The sequence below is a fragment of the Schistocerca cancellata genome, chromosome 2 (genome assembly GCF_023864275.1).
Source record: "Schistocerca cancellata isolate TAMUIC-IGC-003103 chromosome 2, iqSchCanc2.1, whole genome shotgun sequence".
In the NCBI taxonomy this organism is placed as follows: domain Eukaryota; kingdom Metazoa; phylum Arthropoda; class Insecta; order Orthoptera; family Acrididae; genus Schistocerca; species Schistocerca cancellata.
Genome location: NC_064627.1, coordinates 692,116,133 through 692,131,748, shown reverse-complemented (window position 1 = coordinate 692,131,748; position 15,616 = coordinate 692,116,133). Strand labels below are relative to the sequence as shown.

At 40.7% G+C, this 15,616-nt stretch overlaps 1 protein-coding gene across 8 annotated transcripts in view; it reads right to left on the bottom strand.

Annotated features, from left to right (window-relative positions):
• The window catches only part of LOC126162451 (E3 ubiquitin-protein ligase RNF13), a 152,576-nt gene that overhangs the window by 16,942 nt on the left and 120,018 nt on the right, over positions 1 to 15,616 (bottom strand). For 7 of the 8 annotated variants that reach the window (XM_049918973.1, XM_049918970.1, XM_049918969.1 and 4 more), the window contains one exon: positions 11,573 to 11,891. In XM_049918973.1, the coding sequence (XP_049774930.1) occupies positions 11,573 to 11,891 (319 nt within the window). The remainder of the gene's footprint in view (positions 1 to 11,572; positions 11,892 to 15,616) is intronic. The other variant, XM_049918974.1, reaches the window with a different exon arrangement.

Genomic DNA, 15,616 nt, shown 5'->3' with positions numbered 1-15,616 from the left:
AAGAAGGTCTTTCAGCTCAAAGCTAAAATGTATAGCAGTCATTTCACTGTGCCAGCCTGCGACTCAACATCTCCTCTATATGGTGAGTAGCCATCTATCCTGTACATAATATTTTTAAAATTTAGTCAACCCTTCACAGTAATGGCAAAATTACTGTTTTAAAGAAAAATATAAACTATTTATATACAGGTGAGCTATACAAGCCAGACTTAGGCCCTTGCAGGGTTATAGTTTCACACTGATAGCAACTAGATCATTATGGATGAAACACTATAGTTTTTTTTTTTTTTTTAGAAAAGCCTGATAGTGATAGGGAAAGAAATCAGCTTGAGATATCTGAAGTTACTTAAATGGGCAGCAAAGTGTTTGGCCCCAAAGATTTTGGTCCCACACACCTTGAGGATAAGGGTGCAATGTTCTAAAAATTACACCACACTGTTAGTACAGAAAGTTCTGCAAAGATTTCCAACATGTATTTCTCAATACTGAAAACACATTGTTGTACAGTACAGATAGTATCATTGTTTATAGCAGCTGTTGCAAAACTGCATATTTTGCACACATAGCAAAGGAGGAAATGGGTCGCTGAATAAACCGATATCTAATAAACTGTCTTTCTGGAATTAAATGGCCAGACTTACAGTCTATTTCAATTTCTGAAACATGATAGTCATACAGAGAGACTGCCACTTTAGGGCTGGTGATCATACCACTCCAAGCAAAATAGTGCACAGCATAGGTGTCTACAAGAGGATGATATCTGCCCCCTCCTGTAATCTGGGACACAGGATTTTTATTCTTTACAGAAGTCTCAAACATTTCTAGATATGATTATCTTTGATTTTGCTACTTCTTAGACCTAGCACTGCTGAGTGTGATGGGAAATATCGTGTCATTAGCAAAGATTGTGTAGCTTGGGTTTGTATGGTTGTTTGGCTGGTCAAGGAGATTATTACCTATTCTGTTTTACTGTTGCAGAGTAGTTGTAGTAGACAGTGAAAAGGAAGTTTTGCATTACTGTATGGTTCATCTGTACATCAAAATGTGTCAACTGAAAGGAGAAAATATCACTCTCTGCGCTAGAAGAGAGGGAAATATGAGAATTTTCAAGTCCCACACACTATTAATTGGGACCACCTCAAACTCCATAGAGTGTGATACGAGTGTGATACGGCTCAAGATTCAGTTACAGAATTATGGTTGCAATAGATCAGTTTTCATGGTCGTACAATGGTGTGTCAAAATAGAAATACGTGGACCACCTTGGTTTAGTCCTAGGCTGTTAGAAATTGGTTGTACTAGTCAGTTTGAGATTGTTATTGCAAGTTTCCCACATTTATCTCTTCAAATTTTGGCCTAGGTTACACTTCACCCAATGAATCCAAAAAATGTAACCTCAAAAACCGATTTTATTGAATTTGGATTTTTCCAGACAAGTTTGGGGAAAAAAAAAGAAAAAAAAAACCAGAATACATGAAAATAACTCCATATACCTATTAACACGATGTGATGTGAATTTTAGTAAGCAAGCAAAATTTTATAGATAATATAAAGTTGAAATTTCCTGGCAGATTAAGACTGTGTGCTGTACCAACACTTGAACTCGGGACCTTTCCCTTTCGCGGGCAAGTGCTTTACCATTGAGCTACCCAAGCATGACTCGCGACCCATCCTCACAGCTTTAAATTCAGCCAGTATCTTGTCTCCTACCTTCCAAAATTCACAGAAGCTCTCCTGCGAACCTTGCAGAACTAGCACTCTTGGAAGGAAGGGTATTGCAGAGACATGGCTAGCAACAGCATGGGGGATGCCTCTAGAATGAAATTTTCCCTCTGCAGTGGAGTGTGCGCTGATATGAAACTTCCTTGCAGATTAAAACTGTGTGCTGGACCAAGACTCAAACTCGAGACCTTTGCCTTTTGCGGGCTAGTGCTCATATATTATATTAAAAGCATTATTACATGTCCCTGCAGACTTCAGGGACAATCACCGAGATGGTTTGCTTGGGTGCATTGAACTTGTAACCAAATCCAAGAAATGCAGTGTTATGGTCATTCCTTGTCAGAATATTTTGCATTTTTATAAATAGTGTCTTATTTCATTATCAATCATTCAACCAAACTGACCAAGTATTCGAAGTCTTCCGATAACAAGCAATAAAAATATTCAAACTTCCGTTCTGCATTAAACAATTCATCACTGTATGTGAAAGGTACAAATTCTATTTGCCAATCACTGAAATCTGTTGACTCACATGAACATGTGACAAACTAGCTTTAGGTGTGTGTCATTTCTCGTACGTGAAGGAACAGAAGAACACAAATCACTAACTGAGATTTTGCTGGAACAGCAGCCTCTTGTAACCATATCAGAATACACTTGTCAGCAACCATTCATTCATAGTATTAAATGTTCTTTCCAGAAGAAATGGCTAAAACATGACTACTCAAAATATTGAAAGAAATACGACTGCCAATCTCTACTTAACTCCCCACCCCCCCTACAAAAAAAAAAATCAGTTAAAATACTGAAAGGAATACTACCCCCAATATTAATTTTGAAGGGGGGGGGGGGGGGGGGGGGGAAAAAAAGGAAAGTAAATGAGTCATTAACCCAAACACTGATTTAAAGGCCACAATGTTTCACTATACAAGAGGTGATGATAAATATTGTGACTTTTTATTCCTCAGAGCTGATGAACTCACCCAGCTCATAGTGCAGAAGCTAACAGGTCGACACTGAACTCCCCAAATAATGCACAACTCAGCATGGTTCATATATGAGGTTTTGCAAGGCATGACAGTCAGATCACTGAAGTACAGCAGACAGCTACATAAAAACGAATTATGATAAACATTTTATGATAATGTATTATGTTTTTGGAGAACAAATATCTCCTTTGTAAGAATCAACTTGGATTCCAAAAATATAGCTCTAGTAAAACTCTAACACGATTCTTTTGAGAGAGCAAGGGGGCTGTAGATAACTGTAGTGATTCGAGAATTTCTGTGTAAATTCTAGAACCACTCAGCCTTCTACTGTCTCGAACACACGATATTCTTGATATGATTGTGGGATGGTAAAGTCCTACCTACTGTGCATCACATTTGTGGCTGGCTCTGAGCACTATGCGACTTAACTTCTGAGGTCATCAGTCCCCTAGAACTTAGAACTAATTAAACCTAACTAACCTAAGGACATCACTCACATCCATGCCCGAGGCAGGATTCGAACCTGCATCACATTTGTGTGTGCAGGTTTAAAATCAGTCGCAGGAAGAAAGTAGCTGCGGCGGTCGAACAGCACCAACAAGTACTTGTTGGGCAATCCATAGATGTGTTAATGAGTGTACGGAAGAACTATGGAGTCTATATGCAGCTTTGAGCTTATTGCGTCACTGACTATTGTTATGTGAAACAAGAACAGTAAAAAAAAAAAAAAAAAAAAAAAAAAAAAAAAAAAAAAAAAAAAAAAAAAAAAAAAAAAAAAAGGTACCCTTAAAGACTCTTGACTCAGCCTTGGTACAGGCAAGACGTATTTTCTGATTCATTTTAAGAAAGATATGGTGTCTAAGCAGACTTTCTTTCGAATGTAAATCAATTTGTTTCTAACATACAACTGTACAAGAAACTTACTGAAGTTACACATATGTTGAAAGTGAGAATTTTTATTGTGCTTGAAAGTCAAATACATAATTGACTGACAAAACGTAAAGTTTGTATGGCTACTTATTTCAATAGTAGAAAGAGGCTTGAAAGTTCCTGTACCTAGAGTTTTTCGACGGAGAAGAAGTCAAGACAGTTTCCAGCAGCCGGCTATCCAGTAAAGAAGACAGGCTGCAAACCCCAAGACATCTCATAAAGAAGTGGAATCTGGTTTGGGGAAATAAATCAGTATAACCCAGACCCACACTCACACTTTAAGTCATCAGAATGTTAGATAACAGCTTGATGCTGTGTTCCTCACCTTCCAAAAGGTATTCAGTCTAGTTCCACATAATAATTCAGGGAATGAAATATCATACTTGAGTAACCCAAGGGAGTCTCATAGGGCCATACTGTTCATGATATACATAAATAATCTGGTGGATATTGCAGAAACTCTGTGAGACTGTTTGCAGATGACGCTGTTGTATGAAAGAAAGTTGCAAAGCCAGAAAACTGAAGTGAAATGCTTGAAGATCTGTAGAGGATCAACAATATTTGTAGCGCAACACACCCTCATATAAATCAATATGATGCAATGTGCATAAATTGACTGAAAAAGGTGAGAAGTAAAAAGACTGGGTGCGATTGTGGAATGAGAGATGTGTAGTATTGGAATGGAAACAGGGAAGAGGCTGGATGGGTGAGGACAATGACTAATGAAGGTTGAGGCCAGGTGGGTTACGGGAACATGGGATATATTGCACGGAAAGTCTCTACCTGTGCAATTCAGAAAAGCTGGTGTTGGTGGGAAGGGTCCACATGGCACAGTCTGTGAGGCAGTCATTGAAATGAAGGATGTCTTGTTTGGCAGTGTGTTCAGCAACAGGATGGTCCATTTGTTTCTCGGCCACAGTTTGTTGGTGGCCATTCATGCTGACAGGCAGCTTGTTGGTTGTCCTACCCACAGAGAATGCTCCACAGTGGTTGCAGCTGAGTTTGTAGATCACATGGCTCATTTCACAGGTAGCCCTGCCATTGATGGGATAGGTGATGTTTGTGACTGGACTGGATTGGTGATGAGAGGATGTATGCGACAGGTCTTGCATCTACGTCCATTACAGGGATATGAGTCATGAGGTAGGGGGTTGAGAGCAGAGGTTGTGTAGGGATAGACAAGTATATTGTGTACATTCGGTGGACGGCAGAATACCACTGTGGGAGGGGTGGGAAGCATAGTGGGCAGGACACTTCTCATTTCAGGGCACAATGAGAAGTAGTCAAAACCCTAGCGGAGAATGTAATTCAATTGCTCCAGTCCTGAGTGATTACGAGGGGAATGCTCTTCTGTAGCCGGACGGTGAGAAGTGGGTGGGAGATTGGAAAGATAAGGCACGGGAGACTTGTTTTTGTACAAGGGTGGGAGGATAATTACAGTCTGAGAAAGGCTTCAATAAGACCCATGGTATATGAGAGAGAGACTGCTCGTCACTGCAGATGTGACGACCATGGCTGGCTAGGCTGTACGAAAGGGACTTGTTGGTATGGAACAGGTGGCAGCTGTCTAAGGAGATGTATTGAGGGTGGTTAGTAGGTTTGATATGGACAGAGGTGGAGGTAAACATCTTCAAAAATGGCTTGTTGGGTTGAGTAGGACCAGGCGAGGAGTGTAACAATTATATGAAAAGTACACTTTGTCTCATATTAACATAGTCTGGAGTAAAAAATGAGCCCAGAAACCTCACAGTTTTTAAAAGCGTCAATGGTGTTCCACATATGCAAGTCAGGTGAATTAAAACAACAATGACAAGATTAAAATGAACATACTTCTCTGAAGAAAATATAAAATTGGTGTTTGTAGTCCATTCCTCCAACCTATTCAACGTAAGTTGCAGCTGATGACTTGCTGCTGCAGTATTGGAGGAAAAGCAGAATAATGCAAAATCATCCACAAATAAGGAGCATTGGACAGGGCTCCATATTGTGGACGTTACACAGCTAATGGCTATAGAAAAAAGTGTGACACTTAAAACACTGCTCTGGATTAACACCATTTTCATGGACAAAACGATCTTACCACATATCATAGACTCTGTACCTAAAAGATGTTTTCAGAGGAAGGATCAAATGAAGATGGGGAGTTGACCAAGAAAGCCCCATTTGCGTAGATGACTGAGAATATTGCGCCTCCAAGTAGTGTCGTACACCATACTGATGTCAAAAAATACCCCTAGACAATGCTTTTTATGCAGGAAAGCCTGGTGATTTCCACCTCTAGCATGGTCAGGTTGTCAACAGTTGACCAATATTTCCTGAATCCACACGGGGAGTGGCTAAGTAGCTGCCTCTCCTTTAATATCCAGACGGGACGACAACTGACAATGCACTCTAAAGTCTTTCCTATACAGCTCATTTAGGTGACACTCCAGTAACTGTTGGGAAACATTTGGTCCTTTCTTGATTTGACAAGAGGTACCAAGATTGCCTCTCGCCATGACTCGGGAAATTGGCCTGTCAGCAAATTAAAACTTTGTAAGAGGATTTCCTTTGACACTCTTTGCAAATTCTACAGTAAGACTTAACACATCTGGTCATGACTGGATACTGTAAAATGAGTGGAAGACAGTGCCAAATCCAGAGTCCACATGGAGAATGGGCAGTTCCAGGACTCTGAATTGGTAGAACAGAAGTTCAACTCAACCCTCTCCTCAGTGGTACGGTAACAACGGAGCACTGGATCTTGCTGGCAGTGGCGGTAGTCAGTGCCAAATGCTCTGTCATTGTCTGTGCCATTTCTCCAGGTGTTGTTTGGAGACAAGAGGTAATCAACTGCCTTTACCGGGAATCACTCAGGTGTAGAACAAGTTGACAGGACCCAGGAACACTTGCCATAACCTTTGCTTGCTCACCTTTATGGTGAGCCTTGTCCCTCGCCAATTGAAAGGCTGCAAGGTTTTCTGTGATTGTGTGGCACTTGAACAATTGCAGAGCCACATGCCTGACCCAGATTACTGAATGGCACTTATTAGTCCACCAAGGGACAGCTTGCCTTTGAAAATGACAGGAGGGCTTCAGGATGGAGATGTCAGTGGTATAGTGGATCATTCATGTGATGTGGTCCACCTACTCCTGGATGCTGTTGTGACATCTGAACACTGCCAGCTGGCTGAAAAATGACCAGCTGGCTCTGCTGATCATCCATCCATGGCTGCATATGTTTAGGGAGAGCTTCACTAGTAGGTGAATCCAGAGTGGGAAGTGGTCACCAGAATGAAGGTTATCAGCGACTTTCCCCTGAACAGTGTCCATGAGGGCTGGTGAGCAGGAAAAGAGCTCAATGGCTGAGGATGTTCCAGTAGCGGCACAAAGACATGTGAACGCTCATGCTGGGGATACACAGCTCGAGAGACATCATTTGCTCTCCAAAATCTAACCCCAAGGGCAAGCAGAGGTTGAACACTACAATACATGATGATAATTGAAGTCTCCAAGTAGGAGAAATGGTTGGGGAGCTGTCCTGTAACATCTGTGAGAGCCTCAGAATCTGTCGCAACTTATGGAAGTAAATAAAGTGGGCAAACAGTGATCCTCTGACACACAAGAATTTGAACTGAAACTGCTTGCATCTCAGTACCTACAGGGACAGCATAGGAGTGGTGTGCACTATTGAAAAACAAAGTGACCCCTCCCTTGGCCCTGTCCCCAGTCAGATCATGCTTGCAATGGAGGACATAGCCTCTTAGCACAGAGGCCTCAGATGCTTTAAAAATACATTTCCTGCAAACACAGGCAGAGGGGAAGCTCCTGTGCTAGGAGTTTCAATTCTTCCATGTGGTCCTGAACCCATTGGTGATTAATGTTCCACTGTAGTGTGGGAGCCATTTATTATGAGGGTAGCACTTTCACCCTATCTTTCCACCCCATAATGGATCCTGAAATGGATGAAGAGATAGTCTTGGGGTGAGATGAGTGCCCAGGTTGACATCAAGGTCCATCAGTTGTGAAGATGAATCAAGAGAGACCTCACAGAGAGGGACACTGACATCATAAGACTGTTTTCTGTCTCCATCAGCAGTTGACACTTGGTCTTTGATATTTTGGCCTGGGGAGTCTTCAGAGCCACAACCATAGCAGTGGTAGTAGCAGTATTTGACAGTGGAACAGACTGAATCAATTGAAGGGTAGGGAACCCTGCAGTACCAGCAGCCACGGACTTTTCTGATGTTTTGGGGAGGTACAAGCTTTTAAATAAATGCAGCAGCACAAGTGTGTTGACAAATACAAGTAGTAGTGCTGACACCAGCAACCTCCATTTGTGTATCAAGCATCGACTTTCAGAACAGGCTTTTTAAGAGCTGGAGCAAAGGAGGTAGTTAATGTGGGGAGCTGCATGGCCTTATACATCTTTTTGGCCTCACCACATGGGATGTGCTTCATAGTTTTAAGTACTCGTATCTTCCGTTCTTTAAGGTACATGCTGAGATTCAACTACAGACAGGGTGATGCCCAGAGCAATTCACGCACTTCAAAGGAGATGAACAAACGACTCATTCACGGGTGGTCTTATCACATTTACTGCAAGTGGCTTCTCCCTTAGATCCTAAACTGCTGTGCTCGAAGTGCTGGCATTTAAAACAGTTCAGTTGGGGACGTAGGGCCACACACTTAAATGAGGGAAACCTGCCTTGATATGCTCTGGAAGTTCCATACTATTTAATGCGAGGATAAAGGATTCAGATTTTACTAATCCCCATCCACCATTTTTGTGATATTCTGTGCACCAACAATGCCTTCTTGCGTCCACTCAACCGTCAGTTGTTCTTTGGGTATGTCCACCAGATCTCTGTATGTCCCAACACCTCTGCTGAAGTTTAAGGTGCTGTGTAGCTCAGTTACAATTGCATATTCTCTGAGGCACTGAACTTTCTGGAGGTTGCTTACCAGCAGCATCTTTACCAACAACATTCCACTGTGCAATTGTTTGACAGATTTTAAATTGCCAGCAATTAGCTGTAAATTTTTGTGAATGTAGAAAGGTGAATTAAAAACCACGGCTACAGCTTGGTATTTCTGCAGAAAATTGTTCATATTATGTGTTGACAGGGTGATGAGATTATCAACTGGAGAGTGGTGCTTACGAAATCCACACTGTGCATTTGATAGCAAATTCTGAGACTCAAGCCACCATATCAGTTGATCATTTATCACGTGTTTGATCACCTTGCAGACACAGCTGTTGAGGGAAATTGGGTACTAGCTGGATGGAAGATGTCTGACCTTAACAGGCTTGGATACAGGGATTACAGTGGCCTCAAGCCAACGTCTGGGAAACATGCCATCCATTCAAATGCAATTATATGTATGAAGGAGAAAGTGCTTCCTGTCAAGTGCTGCAATATCTCAATGTGAATATCGTTCAGCCCTGGAGAGAAGGACTACGACGGGGTGAGAGCATGTTTGAGCTCTCTCACTGTAAAAATGGTTTTGAAGCATTTGCAATTCTTAGAGATTTCTCCTGAGCCGCCTCCTCTCGTTTATGAAGGAGGAAGGCAAGATGGTAATGGGTGGTGGGGCTCGCTATCTCTTCAAAGTATCGACCCAAGGTGCTGGAAATATCGATAGGGTGCATGATCACACCATTTGTTATAGTCAAGCCAGGAATCAGAAGAAATACTTTGTTTCCAGAAGGACACAGAGTACCTCCAACAACAGAAGAGGGAGTAAAACTGTTAAAAGAATTAGTAAAAGAGATCCAGCTAGATTTTTTGCTATCTCTGATAAAGCAACAACACTGAGGGCAACTGTTTATAACACAAATACAGTTCTCCTTTGTGGGATGGCATTCAAAGACAGAGTGCAAGTCTCCACGCGCGAGTCTGCATCGTGGCATTCCTTAGTCCACCAGGGGACTGGGCCATGTCACAGTACTAAGAAGTTTGAGGGATGGGACATTCTACGCCAGTAGGAATAACATTTATAAGGTACTCTATCTGATCATCACTGCTGCAGTAATGTTGTTCATCAAAGGTTGCCAATGAAGAGTGGAGCCTCCATTTGGCTTTAGAAAGCTGCCAATTGGTTTTGCACACAGATGGGGCATACAGATGAATTACACATGGGAAATGGTTGCTCAAGTGTGTGTGTGTGTGTGTGTGTGTGTGTGTGTGTGTGTGTGTGTGTGCGCGCGCGCGCGCACGCGTGCGTGTGCGTGCACTTGAGGACAGAACACTCTAGATGGTGAGCAAGCTGTGCATTAGAGAAAGAAAGAGTTATGTGCAAGAAAGTTTACAGTGCTGACAGAAATGAGAGTAAGCTGGTTGAGAATATCTGCCACGAGAGAGCCTCTCAGGCAGGTTCTGAAAGAGTCCCGAATAGGATGATGGGTGTTGAAGTCACCGAGTAACAAAAAGGTTGAGAGAGCTGTACAGTAGGCTGCAGTATGTCTGCCCTGGTAGATCAGATGGTAGGATATGTAGATATTACAGAGAGAAAAGGTAAAACTGGGGAGAGAAAGCTGGCAGCAACAGCTTGTAGCTGGGTGTTCAAGGAAATGGTATGACTATGGATGTCATCACAAATGAGTGAAATGACTCCATCATGAGCTGCAGTTCCTTCTTCGGAAGGAAGGTCAAAACGTACTGGAGTGAAGTGTAAGAGATCAAAGTGGTCTTGATGGCATAATGTCATTTCTTGGAGGCATAAAACAACTGGTCATTATGAAAGTATGCCCAATAAATACCATTCAACTGGTTACTACAATATGGTATAACTACCATGATATCACAAGGAGATACTCGCTGTTTTGGTATAACTACCACGGTATCACAAGAGATACTCACTGTTTTCTACATTGAAACCAACTTCAATAATAACAACAACGTGGCATTAAGTTTTCTATCATTCATGTTTGTAAATCCTAGTCACTTATTTATTATTTGGAATATTACATGCTGACCCTAAACTGTGTCAGATATGATGGCATACTCATATGACTGTCAAAGTTGAATTAATTAATAAAGAACTGTTTATGTTCACCGTTTGTTTCTCTGCAATTGGCCACAATGTCACTCCCGTCTCTCAAACAACCTACAAACTGATAATGCCTAGGTGAGGAAGCCATTGCCTTCCTGAGCACTAGAACGGTTCTTCAACCTAGAATGAGATTTTCACTCTGCAGCGGAGTGTGCGCTGATATGAAACTTCCTGGCAGATTAAAACTGTGTGCCGGGCCGAGACTCGAACTCGGGACCTTTGCCTTTCGCGGGCAAGTGCTGTACCCCAGTTCGAGTCTCGGCCCGGCACACAGTTTTAATCTGCCAGGAAATTTTGGTTCTTCAACCTCTCTGAGTGGTCATTGCACCTCTGAACCAATACATTACTTTGTTAATATTATTACTGCAGGTATCTTAAAATGGCCATGGACTGAAACTGATTAGTAAAGTAATGTTATACATAATGCAATAAATTTCATCTGTGAAAGCACTTGATGGCCTACGGAGTACGTTTAAAATGGTTTTAACATTCTGAAATTCTTGTTAGAACTGTAATGAGATGGTGGGGATATCCCACAGCATTTATTATATCCCACAGATTATGCCTGTTAAATTTGTCGGAAGCCTTTTTAAAGCTTCAGTATAAGATGTGTGTTTCTAAATTGTATTCTTGATGTTATGCTGTGATATTTGTTGATGCAAAAATGTTATCTTCATTTTTCAAATTTTTCCAAAGACACCCATGTCCTCATCTTAAGATCACCTGTCTTATTGTCTTTAACCTGGAGTTAATTATTCTAGTATATGCAGAAATTTATAAAATTTTAGCCCATTCATTTTCAAATTATTAGTCTGTCATCTTTTTTTAAAAGGGGCTATAAAACAGTTTTGACAGGAACAAATAGAGCATCAGATTAGAATCCAATGTTTACTTACCTCTCTCACAAAACATCACATTACCTTGCTGCTGTGGCTCATCTGGAGCTTCAGCTGATGCATACAAACTGTCCCAGTAATCAGATGAGGTTTCTGTTGAAGCAGAAGAGGACTCTGAGGTTACAGATTCTGAATCTTGCTGTGGCTGGAGCCGCTGATGTGCCACTTCAGGCTGCACTGAATGAAAGAGTCTGCGTCGTCTACCAATGTGACGTGCAATTCCTCGGGGTAAAGAAGCTGCTGGTGCAGAACGTGACAGATCTGCAGCCGAATCATTCTGTTCAACACGATTTGTACTTCCACCTGTGATGCTGCTCCCCTGAAATTAATAAAATTATCATATAAATACATTCATGTTTGACATCATTACATCATTAATTGCTCTGTCTTGCCCCCCCCCCCCCCCAAGTGAGAGTGTGTGTGTGTGTGTGTGTGTGTGTGTGTGTGTGTGTGTGTGTGTGTGTGTCAGGAGGGAGGAGGGGGAGGAGGGGGGGAAGGGGGTAAGCAAAACAGCAAAAATAGTTTCTGTACATCCTCTTTTTATTCCAGAGACAACAGTAATGTAATTGTGTGTCGGATTTCTTTTGCTACTACTATAATGCTTAGTCAGACAGAAGTTAAGATGACCCTCATTCAGGTCATGTGTAGAATGTAGTTTATTCGTCTCATAACATAAGTTACAAATCAAAGATTTTTGTACTAGAGACACATCAAATTACTTAAAAAAAAAATAAGGTTATAATAATTAACATATTTAAGCAGGCATTTCTGAATTTTTAGAGATGAACAATTTAACAAGAACATATACAACACGTATCATCATTTTGCAGCTTGCAATACAATTTATACAATATATTAAAAATTAATTATATAATACACAATCTTTATAGTTCCCTTTCTTTTCAAATTGCCTAACTGTCCTGCATAAATTCTTCAATTGAATAACATTTTTTCCACTAGTGTATTAAATAACAATCTTTTTATTGGGTCAAACCCCATATTTAAAAGATTTGTGTGATTTAATTTACTGTAAATTTTTAATCCCATGTACAATGATGTTTGAGCATAAAGTTTCAAATTATGAGAGGGAAGTTTGAAACTGTGTCTGTGATGAGTACTGAATTGTAGTTGAAATGAAAATTGTCAAGTGAGTTTTGATTTTTATAAATGAAAATAAAAAATTCATATATGTACAGAGAAGGAATGGTTAGTACTTTTAATTTTTTAAATAATGGGCGACATGATGTTCTTTTTTCGACTAAACACGTTTCTTATGATTCTCTTTTGAAGTATAAGTAATCTTGTGCTGTTCATAGAGTTTCCACAGAAAATTATTCTGTATCAAATTATAGTCTCAAAGTATCAGTGGTAGACTATCTTCCTGGTTTCCATGAGTGTGGAACCAGATAAGACATTCATCGCACAAACTAGGCTGTTTAGTTTGTTTGCTAAGAAGTCTATATGTGCCTTCCAATTTAAATCTTTGTCAAGATTTAGACCTAAAAATTTCACATAACTTGCTTCAGTCATTTCCTGATTGCTGTGCACTGTTTTTATGGGAGATTCTGATGATGTTTCAGCAACGAAATGCACTGCTTGTGTTTTTGTGACACTGAGTTTTAATCAATTTTGCTGAAACCATAATTCTAGGTTTCCCATTATATTTTCCACAGTATCATGAATTTGCTCTTAATTGTCATTTTCAATTAAAACCGAGGTGTCATCTGCAAATAAAACGTAGTGAACTTCAATGCTTAAAGGTAAATCATTTAAGTACAGCAGAAAAAGATAAGGTCCTAAAATTGAGCCTTGTCGGACCCCTGTACAAACCTTTTACCAGTCCGAGAATGATTTTTTTTCCATTTTAATTTAGAATAACTCCCTGTTTTCTTTCTGGCAAATAAGATTTCAACCACTGTAATGCCCTGTCCATGAGCCCATATCTCTCTAACATGTGTAGAAGTAGTAAGTGATTGACAGAGTCAAAAGCTTTGGTCAAATCACAAAAAATACCTGTGACCTTTCTACACTTGTCTAAAGCAGAGCTTATCTTTTCAGTGAATTCCATGGTATCATTTATTGTATTTTCCCCCTTTAGAAATCCAAATTGATTTTTAACTAAAATATCTTTTTCTATAAGAATGTTTTCAAGATGTTTTGCAACAATTGTTCACCTTACCAAAAACTGGCAGCAGGGAAATAGGATGGTAATTTCCCATGTCATCTGGTGAGCGTTTCTTGAACAATGGTCTTATTTCAGTATATTTTAACACATCCGGTAAATATCCTTCCTCAAATGACTGATTAATACACTACTGGGCATTAAAATTGCTACACCACGAAGATTACATGCTATAGACGTTAAATTTAACTGACAGGAAGAAGATGCTGTGATATGCAAATGATTAGCTTTTCAGAGCATTCACACAAGGTTGGCACCGGTGACGACACCTACAACGTGCTGACATGAGGAAAGTTTCCAACCGATTTATCATACACAAACAGCAGTTGACCGGCGTTGTCTGGTGAAACGTTGTTGTGATGCCTCGTGTAAGGAGGAGAAATGCAATATTTCCGACTTTGATAAAGGTCGGATTGTAGCCTATCGCAATTGCAGTTGCAGTTTATCGTATCACGACATTGCTGCTCATGTTGGTCAAGATCCAATGACTGTTAGCAGAATATGTAATCGGTGGGTTCAGGAGGGTAATACAGAACGCCATGCTGGATCCCAACGGCCTTGTATCACTAGCAGTCAAGATGACAGGCATCTTATCCACATGACTGTAACAGATCGGGCAGCCACGTCTCGATCCCTGAGTCAACAGATGGGGACGTTTGCAAGACAACAACCATCTGCACAAACAGTTTGACGACGTTTACAGCAGCAGAGACTATCAAGCTCGGAGACCATGGCTGCGGTTACCCTTGATGCTGCATCACAGACAGGAGCGCCTGCGATGGTGTACTCAATGATGAACCTGGGTGCACGAATGGCAAAACGTCATTTTTTCGGATGAATCCAGGTTCTGTTTGCAACATCATGATGGTCGCATCTGTGTTTGGCGACATCACGGTGAACGCACATTGGAAGTGTGTATTCATCACCACCATACTGGCATATCACCCAGCGTGATGGTATGGGGTGCCATTAGTTACATGTCTCAGTCACCTCTTGTTCGCATTGACGGCACTTTAAACAGTGGACGTTACATTTCAGATGTGTTACGACCTGTGGCTCGACCCTTCATTCGATCCTTGCAAAATCCTACATTTCAGCAGGATAATGCACAACCACATGTTGCAGATCCTGTGCGGGCCTTTCTGCATACAGAAAATGTTCGACTGCTGCCCTGGCCAGCACATTCTCCATATCTCTCACCAATTGAAAATGTCTGGTAATGGTGGCCGAGCAACTGGCTCATCATAATACGCCAGTCACTACTCTTGATAAACTGTGGTATCGTGTTGAAGCTGCATGGGCAGCTGTACCTGTACACACCATCCAAGCACTGTTTGACTCAATGCCCAGGCGTATCAAGGCCGTTATTACAGCCAGAGGTGGTTGTTCTGCGTACCAATTTCTCAGGATCTATGCACCCAAATTGCGTGAAAATGTAATCACATGTCAGTTCTAGTATAATACCAATGAATACCCGTTTATCATCTGCATTTCTTCTTAGTGTAGCAATTTTAATGACCAGTAGTGTAATTTTAGCCAATGGATGAGAAATGATGTTATGAACAGCCTTTACTACAGTGGTTGGAATTCCATCCTACCCAGCTGATTTCTTGTTTTTTAAAGACACTATAGCATCTTTTACATCTTTTGGGATAATTCTTTTGAATGTTTTAAGGCTTGCATTTTGTTTTATATTTACATAGTCGATATCTACCTTGTCCTGATGGGCTGTGATATCTACTTCTGATTTTACTAAATTTATGAAACAGTTTGACATTTGAAAAGAATCTATAATTATATCATTTTCAATTTTAATTTGGACAATTTCTTGACACTTGTTCTTTACTCTCAACTCAGATTTG